At 38.3% G+C, this 24,991-nt stretch overlaps 1 protein-coding gene across 2 annotated transcripts; it reads right to left on the bottom strand.

The window, feature by feature from the left end:
- Positions 1 to 269: 269 nt before the first annotated feature.
- On the bottom strand, positions 270 to 24,848 carry hs3st1l2 (heparan sulfate (glucosamine) 3-O-sulfotransferase 1-like 2). Of its 2 annotated transcripts, XM_060883966.1 has the most exons (3): positions 24,608 to 24,848; positions 20,122 to 20,178; positions 270 to 1,940 (listed from the first exon to the last, which is right to left on the bottom strand). In XM_060883966.1, exon 3 carries the CDS (start codon positions 1,788 to 1,790, stop codon positions 879 to 881), a length of 912 nt encoding a protein of 303 aa, XP_060739949.1. In that variant the 5' UTR covers positions 1,791 to 1,940; positions 20,122 to 20,178; positions 24,608 to 24,848; the 3' UTR covers positions 270 to 878. The 2 variants fall into 2 exon arrangements, with proteins under 2 accessions (XP_060739949.1, XP_060739948.1); XM_060883965.1 differs by lacking the exon at positions 20,122 to 20,178.
- Positions 24,849 to 24,991: the final 143 nt, after the last annotated feature.

Raw genomic sequence — 24,991 nt, 5'->3', positions numbered from 1 at the left:
GTTTAATGTTCTTGATTTAAACCATGAAATTAAACCAGATTGATTACTGGATATTTTCCCTCAAACGTTCTTCTCTTTAGAAAGCAAATCATGGTGATAATGATTAGCTCTTAAGAGGAACTGATCGATATGAAACAATATTGCTATGAGTATTTATAGCAAGAACATTTTACAACTGTTATGAGCAGAATAGATAGAAGCTTCTATTCAAAATGCAGTACAAAACGTTATAGTACAGATGAATTTTTCAAATTGAAAAGTAAAGGACATGGTAATGGAAAAACTTTATTAGAACAATGACGGCGCTCGGTCATACGCTTGTACAAACATTTGTAAAGTACACAAAATACAGAGAAAGTATAAGCTACATGATGTCTGTCTTGTTGGAAATGTGAGTACTCTCAGCAGGTGCTTTTTTTTTATTTACATTTTTATGTATTAACATTTTAAATATACAGTTAGTCTACAGTAGGGCTCAACAATCATATCCACAAAGTGCCAGCGTAGCTGCAGGTTTCATTAAAAAACAAGCAGATCTGTGGATACGATTCAGAAACCCTGATTTACAGCCTGAGTCCATTAATCCAGAGCCCTGAATTTGAAGATCAGGTTTGTTGCATTTCTGCATAACCAACACCAGGAGGAACCTTTGTGCAAGGAGTACAGTCTTCCACTTCTCTACATTTGTGCTCTTATTTTTTTTCTTCATCTCAGTTTATGGATTTGTTTGGAATTAACCAGGTTTGGTTAGAATCTCTGGTTGAAATAAACCAAGTTGTTAATCAAATCTCAGTCAAATATCAAATAATGTGTAGAGTTCTGAGCAGGCAGGATGGCATGTTTCATGGCAAGTTTTGAAATTTCATATAAAGCTTTTATCAGCACCAGTCAAAGGTCTGGCCTGCCATTCTGAAAAAGATCTGATTAGGAAACCTGAGGAATCGACAGAGCTTTTGGAAGGCTTCGTTGCTGAGGGGTGCGTGTGGCCTTCCTTTTGATTCATCCAGGCACTTGTCATGTCCTGCAGAAAGCAGGCAGTAAAACCCTTTAGTGGTGTTGAAGTAGAAGTTGTCTGGCATTATCCGTGCTGGAAGTTCCAGGAACTTCTCTGCTTTCTGAAGTTCTGGGAATGGATCCCTGATTAAGGCTTCTCCATCAACAATGTGGATCTGCTTTCTGGGGAAAAGCACCAACCACCTGGCCAGGTGTTGGTGGTAAAGGCTTCTCTGTAGGGCCTTGTAGTTGGGGTTGATGTGTCCTCGGCGCAGGAGCAGCTCCTCCAGAGGCTGGTATGGCTTGTTCTGTTGGATGCGGTTGTGAAGGACCTGCGTGTAGTCCGACACAAGCCTCTCAGCAGGGTCACGGACGATCAGAAGAAGCTTCACTGCAGGATTCACGGACCGCATTCTGGCTGGAACTGTTGGTGCTGTGAAATAACCTGGAGTCTTTTCCACGGTTACCTGCCCAGCAAGGGTAAGAGGCATCTGTGCACGATACCAGTCCAAACCCTTGTAGAAGTTTTCATCCACGTTGAAGTAGTGCACTTCAGCTTTGGCCACCTCCACATCTGGATGAAGGTTGAGCATCTCCAGCAGGGCTCTGGTGCCACCCTTGCGCACCCCGATGATGATGGCACCAGGTATGCGTCGTAAGGTGCTGCTGTTGTTGGTTTCATTCGGGTTCACAGAGATCACGGGGGTGGTGGATGATCTTAGCTCTCGTAGGCACACGTACAACTGGGCCTGGAGCACCAGCAATAGGATCAGTGCCAGGAGAAGGGTCCAAAACATGGTGACACTTCAGTCAGGTCAAGGGTAGCAAGGAGACACAAACACAAACACAGCAGTGGGAAAGAAGACACACACACAGTGGGTGGGCACACACACGCTGATACACAACAGCTGTCGACTGCCACTGCTTCAGATCTTTACTCCAGTTTTCTGAGGGGAAAAAAAAAACACGAAAAAATATTTTAGGTCTCAAGGTTTAATAATCAGAATAATTAGTTTAATCAGATGCTATTTTGTGGTTCAGTGTTCTAACAAATCTGATCTGCTAGATTTTATTTGCATAGAGCTTTTGAACACTAACAAATATTGAGTTGAATATATTTACTAAAAATCATTTAGAAAATGAAAAAGAAATATTTCAAAGAAAGGAAATCACGCTGTTAAAAAAACTATTTATGGTTAAAGAGGTTCTTTTAGGTAGTTAATTTTTTTTATAGTAGATAATTACAAAACAACAGATATTCGAGAGCTATAGAACTTCTTTTCATAATAAACATTTTCAAGCAACTCTGGATTCTATACGTTTCCGTGAAGTATTGTGTGTCTGAACTACAGCGAGCTCCTGTAACCATGCTGTCATGTTAATCACAGACGTGTGCATGTCGTTTGGTCAGAAGTTGTGCCTTAATTTTATATACTGAACTGTACGGAAAGTAGTTCCGGCAGTTATGGAAACAATAGGCTTATATTAATGCGCTGTTCTATAGTTACACTAACAGCTCATACACAGGGATTTAATTGGACATTTATCATTGATGTTATTATTATAAATGTTCTAATTTTTTGACAGGAGATCTGTATGGTGAGTCTAAGTATTTTTAGTTTTAAATTTCATTTTAAATTATAATAACCATGGCAGGACAGGACCACCTAAAGGCAAATGAGCAAATCCTTACTCTAGGTCTACTAAATGTGCCTTAATATCACTGCTGTACACCTTGCATCACTAACAACATGTTACAAATAATAAAACCATGTTTGATTTACATATAAATATGTCTGGACACACGTTCCTGTCCTTGGTCATCCTTGCTTTCACAGACCTGTTTCCAATTAAAGTGTGCAGGACAGATGGTTCTTGGGAAATCTGAATTAGATCTCCATGTTGTTTAGCCAGTATAATTTTCAGTGAATTTGGCGTTACTTTGTGAACACAGGTTTAGGCTGGTCACGTCGGAAAGCCTAACAGGGTCACTCTCGGTGTATGCTTGCCTCCCTGTTGAGTCGTGGTTATTAATTTGCTCGCTCTCTGGTCTGGAGCAGTAAGGCCGTGTAAACAAGTGCCACTGTTCCTGACTTAATTGCTCCACCGGGATCGTGTGTGCAGGCCTCTTGGCCTCCTTCACTCGACTCTGTCAGCTAATCATGTAGCATCCGTGTATGAAGCTTTATCCCCATCATCATTTAGCGCTACAAGCGTCATCAACTCCGTTATTATGGACAGAGCATCCGTAATGTCTCTCACTTCTTCCCCTGGAGACAAAGTGGATCTAAGGATGACAATTTGACAGCTGTTTCTCTGAAATATCACACTCTAGTCTGCCATATATAGTCTCAGTTTGGTATATTAACGCCCATATGCACTCCTGAGCAGTTTTTCCAAAGAGCTTTATCGGCTTCGCTGGTTTAATAACAGTTTTTAATGACAGCAGTGATGGGTAATTGCAGAACGAATCGTTGCTTTTTGAGCACCACTTTTAAAGCGAGACGTGCAAATCGATCCACAAGCGTGGATGATGAAGCAAAAGTTTTGACAAAATTGCTTTGTTTATATTAATTGCCTCTTTTCCTACAGTTTTCCAACAATGTCTGTTATACATTACTATTCATAAAAAGTTCACCTTGAGTTACATAAGCTCCAAAATACATTTGGCTTGAGAGAAAAAAAAATATGAGAAGAAAAACAATGTCCTACACCGAGTTAGGTTTAGCAAGACATTTCATTGCCTTAAGCTTACTAAAAGTTATAAATCAGCAGACGAAAATAAAAAGTAGACATCAACAGCAGGAAATAAAGTCTAGTAGTAATTAACTGGTTCCACAGAAATATGCTGATTCATTATTTAAAGTACTGAGCTTAATCAGAAGTTAGTAGTGCTGTACTGAGAGAAATGTGCTGTAGTGTGAGTTCAAAACCCTGACACGGAAATAAAACTCAATCCACTGCATATTTATTTTTTTGTTCAAACGACTTATTTAAAGAACCATTTGTCAGGCTGTGTTTCTAAATGTCAAGTTGTAGAACTGTTGTGTTTTCTTTAAACTCTACGCTAGAAATCAATTCTGTTCTTATGATATCATGTAATTTCATATCATTTCCTATTACAAAATTCAAAGATTAGTGCTAAATGTCTAAATAGTTTATTAAATCCCATAATGAAATGCAATACATAATGATGTACTGTGACAAGTAAACAGTAACAAAGTATTTTTATTTATTTATTTATTTATTTTAAAGAGTTCTGATTGTCTAATAGCACGAGACGCAGGACTGAAGATGACTGTGGTGCACTACATTACTTATTGTTCTCTATGTACCTGTTGTTCCTGCTGCTTTCAGGTCGTCCTGCAACTCCTTTCGAGCAAACACTGGCTTCTCTCTTCCCTCGCGTCTCTTAAAAGCCATTAGTCTAAGAGTACAGTATGTTGTGAAAGCCTGCATGGTGTGTTTATCACGAGAATGATTAGTTTATGAACTTTTCACATGCATATTATTATCAGAACCACTTTTACTGACTGGGAGTTTTAACATCCTGCTATGCCTGTGTAACTCTTTTAAATTCAAATGTTGCTTATTAATATGCAATTCAATTCTATTTATTTGTATGGTGCTTTTAACATTTCACGTTTGGAAACTGTTAAAGTTTAAAATTTAGTTACTATATATATATATATATATATATATATATATATATATATATATATATATATATATATATATATATATACATATATGTATATATACGTATATATATATATACGTATATATATACGTATATATATATATACATATATACATATATATGTATATACACGTATATATATTAAAATTTTTGCCTAATGAGCAAGCTAAAGGTCCCTGAGAACTTTAAGAACCTTATAAACATTCTTTTTGCCCCTTTTTTCTTTATTAAAACATATCTTTCTTTGTGCTTCTTCTTCTTAGATTTTCATCTTTTCCCACTGGGGTAGCCACAGCGAATCATCTGTTTCCACCTAACGCTTTACTCAGCATCCTCTACTCTCGCACCAATTACCTTCATGTCCTCTTTCATCACAACTATAAATCTCCTCTTTGTCCTTTCTCTTGACCTGTTACCTGCCAGCTCCATCTCCAACATCCTTCTATCAATATAACCATCTCCCTCCTCTGTACATGTCCAAACCATCTCAATCTAGGCTCTATGACCTTGTCCCCAAAACAGCCAACCTGAGCTGTCCCTGATGTGCTCATTCCTAATCCTGTCCATCCTCGTCACTCCTAAAGAGAACCTCAACATCCTCATCTCTGCTACCTCCATCCCTGACTCATGTCTTTTCTTCGTGCTTATGAATTTATATTTTTTGGTTCATATTTATAAGAGTAAAAATGATGAATGACATTACATATGTATGTGAGAAGTGAATATACTACTGTATATGCACTGGAGGTATTTTAAATAAAAACAAAAGTGTCTGAATTCTAAACTTTTACTGTTACTGCACACATATGCACTGTATACCTAAAGTCTACCTAAAATGCTGAAATAATGATGATATTTAATTAGTTGCCTACATATTAGTGCAATAATCAAGCACAACTTAGTGCATGGCCACAAGCCTTACAGGAAGCTGCATTTATTATAATAACAGCCAAAGCACTCAGTTTGCATTAAAGATATAAGGCGTATGTAGCGTGTCTCAATGAACATTTGGTGTGTGTAAGTACAAGTGATGACTCTCAAAGCTCTGGCATTTTCACAGACTGTCCTGTCCAAATAATAATAATAATAATAATAATAATAATAATAATAATAATAATAATAATAATAATAATAATGTCACATCAGGCATCTTGTCTTTCTGTACTTTACGTCCTTGAGGTTCCTCGAAGATAAAAACATTTTCTGAGAATCCTTAACTGCTGATGTCATCCTGAAAAACAAATTAAACTAATTAAATGAATAAAAGAAAGTCTGAAATAATTTAATCTGCAATATAACAAAATTTTCTCTATGCTGATGTCATCTGTTTAACGGTGGGTCAGAAAAACAGGAAGTTAATCTAAGCCATAACTGTCATTATAAAAGATATAGCAGGGAAGACAGAATGGAAATAGTCTTGTGTAATGTATTTGCTTTTGCCTTTGTGTTAAAGACCTAGATTTAAACATTCACAAGGGGGTATAAGAAACATAATACAACATGTTTCATATGATACTAAGTTCAAGATTAGATTATTAGACTTATATTTAAATGTGTTTGTATTTATCCCTAATGAACAAGCCTGAGGTGACTGGTGAGGAAAAACTCCCTGAGATGGAAAAGGAAGAAACCTTGAGAGGAACCAGGCTCAAAAGGGAACCTCATCCTCATTTGGGTGACACTGTAGGGTGTGATTATAAATATACGGTTGATTAAATGGTGAGAAAAATTAAACGCATGCCGAGTTTGAACCATGGACACACAACCTCACAATGTACAGAACTTCAAGGATCTGCAACGTCTTGGTGCCAGATACCACAACAGACCTTCAGTTTTTTTTACAGTCCATGTCTCAATGGCTCAGAGCTTTCTAGTGACACCAGAAGGATCTAGAAGGTTAATAATGTTACAGCTGATTGTTATATATATTTGTTAACCAGAGCACATGGACTGTATGCTGTGATCTCGTCTTTTGTTCTCTGTCCTCTATCTCTTTTGTTCTCCTCCATTTCTTCATCTAAAACTTTCCCTTACCTTCACTCAGGTTGTGAGATTGTCTCCAAATAACAGAAACATCACATCTCCAGTGTGACACACAATTACCCAGACTTCATTACACACTGCTGACTCTGTAATTGTATTTAAAGCCTTAATTATGCTGAATGAGTACGATGGGTTACAGATGGAAGTGAGCTCAGCTTCTCTGGTAAATGACCCTTGAAAAGAAACGTGGCAGAGAAGTTTTCTTTTCTCTCTCCACTCCAAGTCAGTTTCAGCATTTCAATTTGGTGATGAGTTTGAAAGTTTGTGTCTTACTTAATTACCATCTTACACCATCGGTGACTCTGATGCTGCCCAGAGGGTGGAATCTTCCAGAAACACCAGTATGTTCGTTCAGAAAGAGTTTTAAATAATCAGTGTCTCATTGACGTTCTTGCGAGTTTGTTTAGGCTAGACCATCTCAGGATAGTGTTGGAGTCCTTGGGATAATTTTAGTCCACATCCTTGAACAAGAAATCTGTAGGAACGGTATGATATAAATGACAGATTTTGAATGATATACTTTAAACTATTCCACACTATGCACTTAAAAGCGTAGTACTGTTTATTTTCAAGCTCAGGGCCCCAATTCATGAAAATTCTTAGTGTTTCTCTTAGTGACGTAATTCTAAGACAATTCCTAAAATTAAAGAAAAGGTCCTAGTAAGTATTAAAGTTATTCATAAAGCATCTTAACCCTTAAAAGAGCTCTTAAGGTCAAAAAGTCTAAGGAGTAGTGAAGAGGACTTTTAAGAGGATTAAGAGTTTCTTTATCACAAGAGAAAATGTCCGAAAGGTGAAGAGGGAGAAGAAACGATATTTAATAATGATAGTGAGTTAATAAGATGATACAGATTACAATGATTATGGAATATTTTAGTGACCAATCATATTAGAGATAACATTTCTGACACAGAGCTAAAATGACATATATTCTGCCGCTATGGCATTTAGAGATACGTTAACATCTCTGTGACATTTTTGCTCTGTGTCTGAGATGTTTACATTTACATTTATATTACATTTATTACATTTATAACACACAGATGCTACAACATCTGTAATATGATCGGTCACGAACGTAATAATTAGACGATATAACCTTAATTATCTTAACATAGAGACGGAAGGTTTATAATAGACCAAATTTTAAAAGCTATTATTTTTTTTATTAGACAACCAATCACAGTCTTCAAAAGAACGTGTCACCTAGTAACAGGTTAAGCCCCGCCTCCTCTCGATGATAAATGTGTTTGTATTTTCCTTGCTCAGAGCTGCTCTGTGATTGGTCCTGAATAACTCTTAAGATAAGATTCCTAGTTGGAAATGTTTAAGTTAAATCATTCTTAGTGTCTTTATAAATATGCGGCCTGGTGTTTATGGTGTAATGATTATTTCCTGGAGTTTCCTGATAACACATTTTGCTCACTTTAAGCTTCAAGTTGTCAAATTGTGAAACATTACAGATGTCTCTATGTGAGTACAATATTTATTTTAAGCCCACTTGTCTTATTACTACAGAAGTCGTTTCCCTAACACTCAGAATACTTAATAACCACAGAACATCACTTACACACCTAAACCTGATGCACATACACACTGGTAAAGTTTATACACAAACAACAAATATCCCTACACAATATTTCATTTTAGCAGCAAGAAAACTACTTTCTGATTTAGAATACCACTTGCTCCACCCAGTAATAAAAGTTATTACCATGGCACTGGTGAATTCATAGTACAGCAACTGGAGAGCTGCAGCGATAAAATCTGCGGATGTGTGAACGTAGCATTCTTTTTTAGCCTTCCTAAATTCAGCTCATTATTGCATAATGTAATTGTCCATAAAATGAAGCGTACACGGGCATTAGGACAGACTGGGAGTTGGACTGGGATCCCACAGGACACATACAGATACAGACTATTTGGAGCACTGAACAGATGCAGATAATGGCATTGTGTTACACCTCCAACACAGACACACACACACACACACACTTCCAGAATGTTACAGTCACAAGCAGGTACATGTAGAGAGATGTCTTCTCACTGTCTCAGTCTATCACACCTTCCTCCTTTTCTCACTATTTTCCCAGTTCACAGTAAAATCTCAGATGAAATAAAATAAAACCAACTGCATGACCTACAACCAGACAACATGCATTGATTGCATGCACTTAATACTAAATAAAGACCTGAAAACTGCAGTGCAGATCAATCTGATGCTGTCAGCGTATGCAGATTTTATGGTGAATTTATTGATTTGCTAAACCGAATCCCAGCTTAAATAAATTTGTATAAATTTTGTTTCCAGTTTTTTTTAATGCCGTTTATAGGAATTATGTGTAGGTGATTTGAAAAAGCTGAGCACTGAGTGATGAGCGATGTGGGTGTCTTTATCAGACACCAGCAGACCTGTTCTTACACATACACACACTCTACCCCATTGAGAACACAGAGTGTATCTCTGATACACACTCTACCTTGTCACACTGAGTAGTTTAATCCTCTTCTCTAAATACCACTACTCACCAGAAAATAAGCTCAGTGACTGCACTCTCTCTGTGTGTGTGTGAGAGAGAGAGAGAGAGAGAGAGAGAGAGAGAGAGAGTGAACGAAAGAGAGAGAGAAAGAGATGGAGAGAGAGTGAGAGAGAGAGAGAGAGAGAGAGAGAGTCCCTCCTTAATGACTTTTGCTGACTTTTCTGCTTCAGAGTGACTCTGTTCTGGTTTCAGGGTCTAGCAACCTTAACAGGATGTTATTTGGACACACACACACACACACACACACACACACACACACACACACACACACACATTTTTACTACATTTATTTATTTGTCCTCTTGTAATGGACAACATCCATTAAACCAAAGGAAAGCAGTTACCTCGGCTTCTGGATTAGATGTTATAAGAGTCTATTGCTCATGTTATTGTTTTTTTTTTGTTTTTTTATGATTGTCGAGTTGCTCTGAAACACAAGCAGAGCTTACACTAGACTACTCTTTGCAGATGTTTTCTCATTCCCCTCTTCCGGCTCAGAGATGCAAACTGAACTGCATATTACAAAACAAATGGGACTGTGGCTTCCGATGCTACTGTGACTATGGCGGTCTAATGGAAATATACTTTGTAATGGATAAATAATTTTATGCGGTTGTTGTAAACGGCTGAGAATTAAAAGCTGAGGAATCTGGAAATGTCGTTGCCAAACACAGCTGCTCTCTGATAGGGGTTGTAATAGAATGTAATTGTGGATTAAATACAAAGTGGCTCACATGATAAAGCTTCTTTATCTGCCTAGAGGCCATGAACATAATGTATATACTGTACATACACACACACACACACACACACACACACACACGTTTGTCTTACTATCCTTGTAAAGACCTTCCATTGACATAAAACTTAACCTTAATAACCAACAGTAGTAACCAGTAATAACTTAATAAGTAACCTTTGGCCTTTTTTTAAGCTAAAATAAAATCTACAGAATTTGTATGTGTGCAGATCAGCTGAATGTCTCCACAAGGTCAAACTGTCTCAGATATTCCTATCCTATCCTATCCTATCCTATCCTATCCTATCCTATCCTATCCTATCCTATCCTATCCTATCCACCCAGCTGTATCTATAAAAACATGCCCACACAAGCCGTTAAGGTGCCGTTGGTGGAGCCTTGGATGTTTCCAGTAAGCCTCCAAGACATTTTAAGTCCAAGTTCTCCTCTAAACAGAGGATTATAGTGCATGTGTGGGACCTTAGAGATGGAGGGAAGGCAGAAGGAGGACAGAAAGAATGAGATAATGGAAGTGGAAGAGGTGAGAGTGGAAGAGTGAGAGAGAGAGAGAGAGAGAGAGAGAGAGAGAGAAAGGCGGGGGTACTCTGTAGATAAGACGCTCTTCTCTGTTGGAGCCTATAAAAGTCCTGTCTCAGTGTAGGCTCGAGACGCTGACCCGCACCGAATCTACATGGCCTTTTGCACACAGACATCCAGCTGTGTTTCAAATTACTCTCTTTATGAAGCTCCTCACTATCCTCCCTTTGCTGTCTCCCACTCCCTTTATCAGTCCCACTTTGTCAGACGCCGTCTCTCTTCTCTCCATCTCTCTTCCTTATTCATTCACTCATGCTTGAAGATCTGGGTCAATCGCATCAAACACTCAAACGTCCCCTTTTGCACGTTTCTTGCATCAGTAATAAGAAATTTGGCTCTGTGTTTGGGTGTGTGTGTGTGTGTGTGTGCTGTGGTGGGTTGTCTGTGTGTTTAGGCCGGGGGAGGGGTAACTGGGTAGGCTGGGTATCTGGTGCCAGGGATGGTGTGTGTGCGTGTGTGTGTGTGTGTGTGTGTGTATGAGAGAGAGAGCCTGTGTGTTGGGGGTATGCTCTAATTAATGGAGTTGTTGAGTATGGCAGAAGCTTCCTGCATGTTGCACGCATGTCCGTCTGTTATCAACTGCTCAGTTTTCACACTCCTGTACGTGCTGATCCGGTTGAGAGAGTCGGCGAGGAGACGGTGACAGATTTGGAAAGTGACAGACAAATAATTCAGTACTGTAGTAGACAAAGAAGGAGACATAAAGATAAAATGCTACTCCGCCTTTCTGTCATCACACCAGGGGTTCCAGGGTTTTTATATATTTATTTAGTTTTTTTTGCAGCTTTAATCTTTCACTCACAAGGCTGAAGTTAAAATGATATTTGTAATCAACGGTATGTTATTCTTTACTTATTTAACCGTGTGTTATTTTTAACGAAAGAAGTAGCGATAAATCAAAAAGGTTTGTCAGTATAAGACAAAATGAGAATTGCTTTCATACAAATGACATTGCGATGGTTTTTTTATTTCAAGTAGATCTAATTTCTTGCTGTTTTTTCTTCATCATTTCTCTCTCTCTCTCTCTCTCTCTCTCTCTCTCTCTCTTTCGCTCTCTCTCTCTCTCTCTCTCTCTCTCTCTCTCTCGTATCAAATTTATGATTACACATTGCTCTAAAAATGTGTGTCCTGGTCCAAGGCCCATTACGTAAAGACACACAGCTGGGTGCGAATGTCTAGTGCCTAGTGTCAGGTCAAAATAAAGACAAAGAAGACAAAGAAATCAAATTTAGATCATTTAGTCTGTGGTAGATTTCACAGATGTTACTTTGCCATCACCAAAATTGCTAAATAGTGGATGTAAAGATTAGAGATGGCACCAGAACAATATTCAGGATCAGAGTTGGGCTGAGAGTGGCATAAACAATGAAAAGAAAATAGAAGGAAAATAATAGAATCGACTTATTATTGTTTGAACTGTGAATGTTTTTAGTGTTTCGGAAATGAAGAAATAAATAAATAAAAATAATACAGAGCTAGTGTGTGTAACTGTATTTTTTTGGAGTTTGTGGTTTTATTATATTTATACATTATACTTTATTATTCCTGGATAATAACTGCTGAAATTCGGATGGTCGGATGATAAGGACTGTATTTTTACTTAATTTAAAAGATCCAAAAAAATCCTCGATTTGTTTCAGTTGTAATTAATGTGTTTTTTAAAAACATTATATTGTTTTTACATTGTATTTATTAAACATTATATAACCAAAGGTTTGTAGATAGCTGAACAACACAGCCATAGAGGCTTTGTGCACAGGGACATTGTCATTCTAGAACAGATCTGAGACACTTATTTACACTCAATCACTCACTCACTCACTCACTCACTCATCTTCTACCGCTTATCCGAACTACCTCGGGTCACGGGGAGCCTGTGCCTATCTCAGGCATCATCGGGCACCAAGGCAGGATACACCCTGGACGGAGTGCCAACCCATCGCAGGGCACACACACTCTCATTCACTCACGCAATCACACACTACGGACAATTTTCCAGAGATGCCAATCAACCTACCATGCATGTCTTTGGACCGGGGGAGGAAACCGGAGTACCCGGAGGAAACCCCCGAGGCACGGGGAGAACATGCAAACTCCACACACACAAGGTGGAGGCGGGAATCAAACCCCCCAACCCTGGAGGTGTGAGGCGAACGTGCTAACCACTAAGCCACCGTGCCCCCCCACACTTATTTACAGTGAAAGGAAATCATTAAACTATAGCATAAAAATATATTTGATAACTGTGTGCTTCCTACTTTCATATCAATTTTGTATAAGATTGAATAATGTCAGAACTGAAAACAGTTCCTGGTAAACTGGATAGTCTTTTGAAGTCTTCCATACATCATAATCCATGATCTCATCACATCTTTCACTCCGTATAAGTATAACTGACACCTGAAGACTTGAAAGCTGTCAAACTGCAGCTATGAAGGGGAGAAGGATTTAAACTGTGGCTTGTAGGTTGCATGTGTTTTGTATTCTCTCTCTCTCTCTCTCTCTCTCTCTCTCTCTCTCTCTCTCTCTCTCTCTCTCTCACACACACACACACAGTGTGTGTAAGCAAGAGATAAAGAATAAGGAAAGTGAATATAAGATAGTGACTAAGAGGCTGAGTACTACACAGTTAATGTATATGTATCTGGTGAGTGTGTGTGTGTGTGTGTGTGTGTGTGTGTGTGTGTGTGTGTGTGTATGCGTGCGCACGACTCCACTCCTAAAATCTCTATCCACAGCGCACATGAGTGGGTCGATTTCATGGCTCTGTGATGGCAACATCAATATGGTCTGGACTGGAGTGAGGGTCTGTGCCACTGATAATCTGTCTCACAGTAGGGATGGTGGGTAAAGATGTGAGAATGGCAGATGGAGGTTAGATGGAACTGGTCAACATGAGCAAACGCCACTGAGCCCCGAGCTTTTGTAAGGTCAGCGTGGCGTGACGGATGACTGCTTATATGCTTTCCTTTAGGGAATAGCTGCATGTTTGTATATGAAAATATGGCAGATAGGATAGAAGTGACATCAGGACTTGTTGTTACACCAGTGCAAGTGATATGAGTGAAGATACGACTGCATACTGTATGTCAGGGGTCAGTTGCATATTTCCAATGCAAGAGTCTAAATCTGCAGAAAAAAAAAACACTCACAATAAACAAAAAACAAGGCAGAATTAACAAAAATGACAAAAAACAAGGCAGAAATGACACTCACACTAAACAAAAAAAGGCAGAAATAACAAAAACATTCACACTAAACAAAAACCAGGGCAGAAATAAAAAAAAACACTTACACTAAACAAAAAACAGGGCAGAAATAAAAAAAAAAAACCACTCACACTAAACAAAAAACAGGGCAGAAATAACAAACACTCTCTCACTCATTTTCTACCGCTTATCCGAACTACCTCGGGTCACGGGGAGCCTGTGCCTATCTCAGGCATCATCGGGCATCAAGGCAGGATACACCCTGGACGGAGTGCCAACCCATCGCAGGGCACACTCACACACTCATTCACTCACGCAATCACACACTACGGACAATTTTCCAGAGATGCCAATCAACCTACCATGCATGTCTTTGGACCGGGGAGGAAACCAGAGTACCCGGAGGAAACCCCCGAGGCACGGGGAGAACATGCAAACTCCACACACACAAAGTGGAGGTGGGAATCGAACCCACAACCCTGGAGGTGTGAGGCGAACGTGCTAACCACTAAGCCACCGTGCCCCCCGCAAACACTCACACTAAACAAAAATGGCAGAAATAACAAACACTCACACTAAACAAAAATGGCAGAAATAACAAACACTCACACTAAACAAAAAACAAGGCAGAATGAACAAAAACGACAAAAAACAAGGCAGAAATAACAAACACTCACGCTAAATAAAAGACAAGGCAGAAATAACAAAAAAAGGAAGTAAAAAAAAGATTTTTTTGACTACACAATAAAAATGCAGAAGCACCAGCGCCAGCTGCACCATAAAGAGCAGCATGTCTCAGAAACACCCGTTAGAATAAGGAAAAACATTTCCGCTGTTTCTCTCATCATTCCACAAGGTGATCAGAGTGTCTTGTTTTAACGAGTGTTCATTAGAAGTTGCTCAGCTGAGGTGGTTTTCCTCAGGGAATGAGACAGAAGACACGTGTAGATCTTCTTCTGAACACCAGCTCCACAGCTGATGCCACAGTTGGCGCCTTGTTACAGCCAAATGAAGCCCATGGTGACGATAATGGAACAGTCTGACAGTTCAGCTCTAAACACACGCATGAAAGCACATCACAATATGTCCATGTTTTTAGAAGACAGGATGTCCTTTTTGGTTTCATGAGTATGGATTAGTATCTGGGTTCGTTAGGAAGATTTGATTAGCCCTGATGAATTCAGACACGGATGTTGAATTTGATATACAGAGCAACGAAATGGATGACAGATGCGAAAAAAACCCGGGATGCAAAATTGCAGAATAACTTCAGGTCACGGAGAAGATACGACTTCAATCGATAATCCTGATATCACAGCAAACACAATAGACTGATTTGTGTCTACTTCTGCTAGCTACGGATCACGTCTCGCTGATGGGCTTTGACGGCTAACTCGGAAAATAAACAGATAGCGTTGAAACTGGTTTGATGAAGCGAACAGTTGGAGGGTGAGAAACGGCTGGTGCCAAAGAAGCATTTCCCAGTCTCGTCTTGCAATGCCAATTAGTGTTGCAGGGAGAGAGTTGTCTAGAAGATGGATGAATAGTGCTGTCAAACTGGGAGCAGATGCCAGGCATTGTGTGTATGTGTGTGTGTGTGTTTTCGCTCTTGCATCTGTGAGTCTCTCAGCAACTTTGCCATCTTGATGTAATTTGTTTGGTTCCACTTTTTTACTTCTTTTTTGTGTCTCTGTGTTTTCTATGCCAGCTCCTTTTCTATTGATACGTCCTTAACTCTCCTTCCTCACACTAGACATCAAAAACACACATTCACATTCTCCGAAAAAAAGTTTTGATGTAGATCATTTATATTTCTTGTTCTTTTCATTCTTTTCTTCTTTGTTTCCCTCTACTCTTAAACAGGGTTCTTTCTAAACCAGTACCTCTCGGAACCTTTTATAAAATGAAATCCTTTCTTGACGTGTTTCACATAGAACTTTTTCCATTTTCTCCGAAGACTGCTGCTGTCAAATGTATAAAAACTCCAGGCAGCTAACAGTTTTACACATTTTCAGAAAGTTGAACCTGAATGGTGGGCACGGTGGCTTAGTGGTTAGCACGTTCGCCTCACACCTCCAGGGTTGGGGTTCGATTCCCGCCTCCACCTTGTGTGTGTGGAGTTTGCATGTTCTACCCATGCCTCGGGGGTTTCCTTCGGGTACTCCGGTTTCCTCCCCCGGTCCAAAGACATGCATGGTAGGTTGATTGGCCTCTCTGGGAAAGTGTCCGTAGTGTGTGATTGCATGAGTGAATGAGAGTGTGTGTGTGTGTGTGCCCTGCGATGGGTTGGCACTCCATCCAGGGTGTATCCTGCCTTGATTCCCGATGACGCCTGAGATAGGCACAGGCTCCCCGTGACCCGAGGTAGTTCGGATAAGCGGTAGAAGATGAATGAATAAATGAACCTGAACGTTACATTTCTAAGAACTTGAAATTTTTGGTTCCAAGAACATTTAACCTGTCAAGTTTTATGGGTGTAATTTATTTACATTCCTATAGAAGGACCGCAGGCAGTCAGTCATCTTTGTACGTCAGTAAAGCTGTCTGAATTCTACACTTTTACCTGCAACCAGGATTGATTCGTTGTCATCTGATTTGTTTCGAAAGTATAATTTTCTATAACTGAGGCTTTGACAGTAATTCCTATCACAAGATAAATAACAGGTTTATATTTACAAGCCTGTTCAAATACATTACTGTAACGAAAAATAATTCACAGGGATCTGGATAGTGCACATAATGTAAGATAATAAACAAACAAACAAATAAGTAAATAACTAAATAAATAGTTATGCTTTTCTCTGGAGAAGTTCCCAGTAACATCACAAAATATTTTTTCAGGTAGAGAGAAAAAAAGAGTCTGGTGAGGAAAAGACATTGTTTAGCTGCTACAACAGAAGATGGAAAACCTTTCAAAAACACATAATATATATTATGTTATAGCGGACATAATAGAAATGGAAAATATAAAAAAAAATGGAAATATAGCGGAGTAAAAGTATACATTTTATCTAGGAAATGTAGTGGATTAAAAGTGAAAGTTGACATAAATTTAAATAGCACAGTAAAGTAAAAGTAAAGTACAGATACGTGAAATTTCTACTTAAGTACAGTAACGAAGTATTTGTACTCCGTTAAATTACAACACTGGTGAACAATACAAGAAACAATAAGCAATGTTATAAACAGTAAGTAAGGATCGAAACACTTGGAGGTACAGTATGTTGCTGTGGGAAGTTTCTGTTCCCAAAAGTTCATAATTTTCCTCACACTACATCTCAAAACGTTGTTTTTTTTTCCTGTCCTAACTCAGCAAAAAAAAACAACGTTTTGAGATGTAGTGTGAGGAAAATTATGAACTTTTGGGAACAGAAACTTCCCACAGCAACATACCTCCAAGTGTTTCGATCCTTACTTACTGTTTATAACATTGCTTATTGTTTCTTGTATTGTTCACCAGTGTTGTAATTTAACAGAGTACAAATACTTCGTTACTGTACTTAAGTAGAAATTTCACGTATCTGTACTTTACTTCGCTATTTAAATTTATGTCAACTTTCACTTTTACTCCACTACATTTCCTAGATAAAATGTATACTTTTACTCCGTTATATTTCCACTAAGCGTCTTCGTGACTCGTTACTACAAAATAAAATCAGAAGAAATGTGTGCGACTGCAATAAGGGAGGTTTGGCGAATCACTGCTCCTAGATTGCATTACGCTCCGCACGCTCTACGGAGAAGCACAGGTACGCGCAGCGTGCACGCGCAGTCAGAGCTGGAGGCGTTTATCTATAACGTTAATCGGCGAAAATTACCAGAGTTGTAGCACAAACAAAATTTTAATGCAAACAATCTATTCAATACTAAATAAAAATAACATTTATTGATTTGGTCTTTGTCTTGTGAATATGTTTTTATTAATGACTGCATTCATTGGACACACTGTTTGTAGAAAACGCACACATACATGAAATGATTTGATTCAAGACTGGCATCATTACATCATGCATAAAATTTTGGTGTCCACTTTTGCCATTTAATAATACCATAACTTTTGGCTTACGATGTAGTCATATAATATATAATATAAAACACTTCTTGTTTTAAATTCTCACTGAGGTCTAAAACCCCATAAAGATGAAATCCTAGAACCGCCCCGATCTTATGTCTACTGAAAATCACTGAAATTTTACTTTTTACTTTTACTTCAAATACTTAAGTACATTAAATATCAGAAAATGACTTTTGATACTTAAGTACAGTAAATATCAGATACTTTAAGACTTTTACTTGAGTAATATTCTAAAAGGTAACTTTCACTTCTACCAAAGTCTTTTTCTAGTATGATACTTGTACTTTTACTCAAGTATTGCTTTCTAGTACTTTATACAACACTGGTGTTCACACGACAATAATAACTTAGGGATTTAAGTATTAAACGCTGACAAAGAAAATAAGTTCAAACTTATTCAAACGCTCCATACAATGATGATGCAGAATGGTATAAAAACAAAAACACACAAAAGTATGCACATTGCTCTACACACTCCACCTCAATCCATTTCAGTCTTGGTCACATACAATACAATCGAAATGGATCCAAACCCCAAACTGTAACACGGAACCGTATAATTTGTCAGTGTGTTTTGTTTCAACAACATAACAGAAGTTGTGTTAGTGTTTGTGTAGTCGTAGCACTGCTGCAGTCTGATCTGTGGGAGTCAGGAGGGAGAACAGGAGGCCATTATGCTCTTGTGATGTGCTGCTATGGTTTTGTGTAGTCCTGCTGTGTTGTGCTATGTCACGCTGAGCTGAGCTGAGCTGAGCTGCGATGTGTTGTGTTGTTTTGTTTTGTGATGCGCTCGTTCGTGTCATCCTGCGTCGTCAGATTGTGTTGTATAAGCTCGGGTCATGCTGCGCAGCTCAGCATTGTGTAACACACCAATGTTTTAGAACTTTATCTGTAAGGGCCACATCTATACGAGAACTTTAACATACTGTAAATCGCTGTTGTGAGAAAAGAACGAAAAACAGCAGACACGAAAAATCACTTATTATGTAAGTCAAAGGACGGTTGTGGAAAATCTCCGTCTCTGTTTCGCTGTTAAAGTTTAATTTTTTATTTGTTGATGTACACATGCAGAAGATTTTGTTTCTCTTCCCCTTTTTAGATGTTTATTTTTAATTAGAATTTTTTTTTGTTTCTCTTTTTCTTCTTCCTGATTTTTGGAAGATTCGAAGAAATTGCAGAAAATGTAACTTTAAGTCCTTATACAGGGTTGGAGGAAGTTTTAAAAACATCTCAACTACAAAGATTTAGAGTTTTCATTCAAGTCTTTTATACATTTTCCATGAATACTCTTAGCTCTCAATTATATATTAGTTTTGAGTGGACGGGATGTCTGATCTTTTCACATCACTGGGAAATGTGTAGAAATTCTTGTCAGGGTTCATCCCACAGATCGGGGTTTAAAAAAACAAACAGGTCAGATGTAGGATGAATTTGCATTGATTATTACATTATTGCATTGATGTTACAAGAAAAGATGAAAAAGAATCAAATCAGCAATCATAAATCAATTAGTCGACGGATGTGTACAAATGTGATGACATATCAATCTACCAAAAAGAAAGAAAGAAAGAAAGAAATCATTCCGTCAATAGCGACTTACTGTCTTAATTTTAGTAAAATCATATCGTACAGTGTTGAAGCCTGAGGTTTACTCCCCCAGCCAGCTGTCCTGAAGCTCTGTACTGTGCTATTTTGCTAGTTTGCCTCTCACTGTGCTCCTATATTTGGGTGCAACTGGCCACTTTCAGCTCTAATGACCCAAAAAACAACTTAAATCTATCTCTCTTTGGCACCCGTCCACACTCGCATGCCCGCACTTGGTATTCCCAAACAAATACATGATTTATCCAAGCCCACACTACGGTCCTAAAACAATTTCCTGTTTTTGTTTTCTTTAGATCTTTTTTTTTTTTTTTATTTGTTCATTTTCAGAGGCCAAAGTCTGTCAGAAATAGCACAACGATGTGCATAATGACCGCCGTGCCTCCCTCAGCTACGAACACCCCGAAGCTTCTCACTTCACCATCAGACGAGCTGTGTCGGGACATTAAGCTCATAGCAGGGGTCATGATTGCGACTGAGAGTTTATGGCTCTGAAATGGCTTTCCGTCTCCTACCCCACCCCCCTTCGGTCCTCGAGCTCGGTATTGTACGGCTAATGAGGGAATGTGCTCACACAACTGCGACAAGCAAAAACCTCAACAAGATGCCTTCTTGTTGCTTACCAAGGTCACAAAGAAGGTCCGGTTCAGTCAATGCTCAGTGCCATGGTGCTGCTCCATCTGTTGTAATTTAGCACAAAAAAACAAGCTAGACAAATGAAAGAGATCTGAAACACATGGATCATTCTACTCATACTACGTTCATGTTCTGAGTCTAGTCAAAGACATGGAGGAACACCAGGTCAGTCCATCTGTCAGTCAGTGGGGTTTCTGAGCTCTCCAGCTTCCCAGCAGCTTCAGGTGTGTGTGTGTGTGTGTGTGTGTGTGTGTGTGTGTGTGTGTGTGTATGTGTGTGTTTATGTCCTTGTTCATGTAAAAAAGACAATGGAAAAAATAAGTTTTTGATTTGTTTATGTAACTGGATTTCAGGATCTGTTTTATTTCCACAAATACTGAATACAGGTTGATGGATTGAAGGCTTTTCTCATTTAGATCAGCTTAATTACATTTGGGAGACGCATTAACCCAGAGTTATTATGCATTCAATGTTAATTGATAATTAATTCGAATGCTTTCCCACCCTAATTACATCATTATCTCAGAACAAAAATAATGCGACATGTAAAAACTAATTTTCAAATCTAAATATTTTTATTACTTCTTGTCAGTTTTCAACATTAGTCTGTTGTGCTGCTGTTTTTTAAAAAGAGTGCCTCTAGATTTTCAATAATAAAAGAATTTCACATCGAATTAACCTTTCGGACCTTTTTGCCTGTTTTGAGTCTAAATCAGAGTCAAATGTTCATCCGCTTTGTTTATTCATTTCACACCGTTCAGCTAGAACATTAAAACCGTCTGCCTGATATAGCGTAGGTCCGACACGTGCCACCACAACAGCTGTGACTCGTCATCTCCACAATTCAATTCAATTCAACTCAAATTTATTTGTGTAGCGCTTCTTTACACATTGTCTCAAAGCAACATTACCGAACACAAGACCTCTGATGTGCTGTGGTATCTGGCACCAAAACATCAGAGCAGATCCTTTAAGTCCTGTAAGTTGTGAGGTGGAGCCTCCAGGGATCTGACTTGTTTGTCCAGTAGGTCAAACAGATGCTCAATCCCATTGAGATCTGGGGAATTTGGAGTCTGAGTCAACAACTCTGTCATAATCCATGTGCATCAATGATCCTTTGGTGTCCACAACCCTGTCTCTGCTTCACTGGTTGTCATTTCTTAGACCACTTTTGTTAGGTATTATCCAACACATACTGGGAAAATCCTACAAGACCTGCTGTTTTGGATATAATTTGACTCAGTTGTCTAGATAGCATAATTTGGGCCTTGACAAAGTTGCTCCTCTGAGAACTGACTGTTTACTTGCTGTCTAGTATATCCCACCCCTTCACAGAGGCCCTTTTAACGAAATAATATATATTATTCATGTCACCTGTCAGTGGTTTTAATATTATGGCTGATTGGAGTATGTAAATAAAAAAAGGATGACAAAAGGGCAAAATCGGAGACAATGTGCTTGTTAAGTGTGCATGAAACTCACAAAAAAATCACCCAAGCGTGGAAAACACAGAGCCAGCCGAATAAATGATTATCTAATCATGCATCACATTCAGTTTTCCCTTTTTTATCAACTTAATTATCCACAACAAAGGCACTTCTGCGGTTCTACAGCTCTGTGCTTTGGCTCACTATGCGCCTCGTGGCTCAGATTAGCAGGGTTTCATCTATAACACAATACTGCAACCTAAAATACCTAGCATGGTGCGTTCACTTCCTGTATTGGGTTCGGTTTAACGGCCAAATATTTCACCACAGTTGACGTTATCGTGTCGGTTGTTTGAATCCGCACCTGAGCGTTCAATTCAGTGCATATGAGTAAGCTTACGAAGAAACGATTCGCACTAATGCCATTAAGTCTATACATCTCTGTAATTTGTTCATTTGAGGCTTCTTTTTTTCCTAGAAAAGGAGCTGATTTTTTCCTGTAAAATATCAACATATAAAGCATATGTTCATGTTTAAAAGGTGTTAAAGGGTGAATATTATATTTATAGGGTGAATATATATTAAAGGGTGAAAGGTGTAGCAATTGTTATGGTTATTGAATATTACCATTGCAATTATCCTTGAAGAAAACAAAGGGCGGTAAAAAAAAAAAAAGCTTCTTTAAAGCAGTTTAATTACCTTATAAAGGAACCTAATGTTTAGTTTTTAGATCCAGGAAATAATCCACTGTAATAAATCACATACTGTACTGAGACTCTGGCTCCAAAGTATACAAATTCATTAAATATTCCATGTGAAATTAATGGACTTCTTTAATGTCTGTGATTCATTGCACTTTAAAATTCAGTAAAATCATTTAAAAAACATTGATGCGCATAAGCATGTTGCTTGACCTTGTCTTTTCCTGTACGTAGGTAGTGTTTAAATTGTTCAGAAAAAGTTATCTCCGACTGATGGCTGAGCGTCGGGTGACTCAGTTAATCCCAACAGCGTGTGCTGGTTGTTAATGAAGCTTTCCTGCTATTGCTCTCTGAACCAACAATTTACTTCTGACTCAGACAAACTCTCTCTCTCGCTCTCGTGCTCTCTCTCTGGTTAAGTAAATATAATTTGTTGTACTCCTACATCACTTCCCTGTTCATAATGACAATGTTTATTAACATCTCCCTCTTATTAAAGCCTTCAAGAACCCGACACCCTGTAACACGCCAAAGCACTGAATTGACCCTGAAAGAATTCAATGACCCATAAAAAAAATAAAAATGTCTGAGTGTCTCCATGTTCGCTCGTGTACTCTGAGGAACAGAGATAAAACTGAAACCTGACAGCATGGCTGAGTGAGAAATTGACCTCTTTCTCTCTCTCTCTATCTCTCTCTCTCTCTCTCTCTCTCTCTCTCTTTCTAAACTGACCTGATTCTGGTAATTCAGCTCAAATGTTCATCTGTTATCAATAGATGAGCAGAAAGCAGCTACACGACAAAAAATCAAAGTCTAGAGTCGGAGATGCATCACAGCTAATCCGTTACAGGTTAGCGAAACATTTTTGATTCTGATCTGTCAAGTTTTCTGTGTAATCTGAGAGCATTTATGTTTACAGTCGACATGATATTTACACGGCATTGACTTCTCTATCGCATGATACAGTTTCTCCTTGAAAGTTCTGGAGACTCAGATAATCAGGTTTATTTTTTTTTTAATCTTGTTCAGAGTTTTTTCATATATATATATTTTTCCCTTATTTTAGGACAGAACATCAAAATCAGACACCCCCTCTTTGACCGTCCCACAAATCCCAATGAAAGCTAATCAAAGAAATAATGAAAAATACTACTACTACTACTACTAATAATAATGTTTTATATATAAACCCTTTATCTAAAACCTTCCTTTAGACATCATCAGGTGAGTCATTGCCATCATTACTAACATCTAAAAAGCTTTTAAAATACTATATTTGTTGTTTTTGCTCGAGTTGGTTGGGATTCCTGTCTTGCACCACGACAAACCCTCAACATTAATTCATGAGGTTTTTCTGTCATTTCCCTAAATAATACAAGGGACGCAAACTTTTCGCTCTTCGTCACCGGGCACATTGTGTAAGAATGTTGTGGGAAAGAATAAAAAAAAACTTTCAAAAATTAATTAGTCAGTAATGAATAAAAAACCCAAAGTATTCAGATTCTTTCCATTTGATCCTAAAACTGCACGTCGTTTGTTATTCTTTCATTAAAAAGAAAGAAATGATGATATTGTGTAGAAATAGAAGCAGAATAAATAGTAATGTTATACGTGGAACATAAAAAAAATCCATTGCTTTTCAAACATCCCTATAAAAGTATAGAAACGATCATTTTTAATCGTTTTAAAAATATAGCAACACGACTTGTTTTATCAACTGAAATTAGTTATCATCATCATACATGATGTAGACTTTATAAGTCTGTACACACTTACAGTATGTATATCCCACACCCCATATTTTTCACTGCTTTTAGCTTAAAATCTAGATAAATATATTTCTATATACATGTATTAACAGGTACAATAATCACTTTCATACTGAACGTGTTAGTTAATTTGTCATGACTTTCAAAATGAATAAAAAACCCCAAAGATCCTGAATCTGAAATATCTAAATATCTAAATTCAAAAGGATCTCCTTTAAACATATCTTCTACTTTCTCTACTTCAAATGGTCATCTCAATAAAGGCTTCATTTACAGAAAAAAATACAATTTTATTTACACCTGCTTTAAAAAATAAAGGTAAAAAAAAATAATCCAAAAAAAGCTGCATCTGTTAAGCAGCACTTCAAAAAGTGAATCGTAACAACGTCTACTAACCAATTCTCATGCCCACTTCTCGTTCGGCTCACTTTAGAGATTAAAGTAATTAAGAATTTAGATTAAGAGATAAGGTGAAAGTACCGACAACACTATAAATGAGCTGCATGTGAGTTAAGAGCTGTCATGTTGGATGGATGACAGAGAGACGTGACAGAGAGAGAGAGAGAAAGAGCGTACCTGAGCCTTCTCAGACGTGAGGTATGTCCCCGCTGTAGCCTCTTCGTGCTTGCAAAGTCAAGCTCTCGTGCTCAGATTTATGTCTTCCTTCTGTATTCCATCCCTCACTTTCCTGCCTCTTTGTGCTCTAACATGTATTTCTGTTCTTCGTGCAATGGCACTTTGTGTGGCTCGGAGTCAGGCTGTGTGATCGGGTGTGTGTGAGATAAAGTGTGAATATGTGTTAGAGAGAGAGAGAGAGAGAGGAATGCTGGTTGAATGTTCACCAGCAGCAGTATGTGCGTGTGTGTGTGCGTGTGTGTGTGTGTGTTCAGCACGCCGTATGAGTGTGAGCATGTGACTGAGTGAATGAGATAGAGCGAGAAGAAAGCAGCACAAACATGA

This window comes from Tachysurus vachellii, chromosome 12 (assembly GCF_030014155.1).
Source record: "Tachysurus vachellii isolate PV-2020 chromosome 12, HZAU_Pvac_v1, whole genome shotgun sequence".
NCBI lineage: Eukaryota > Metazoa > Chordata > Actinopteri > Siluriformes > Bagridae > Tachysurus > Tachysurus vachellii.
This window is presented reverse-complemented; position numbering and strand designations above follow the sequence as displayed.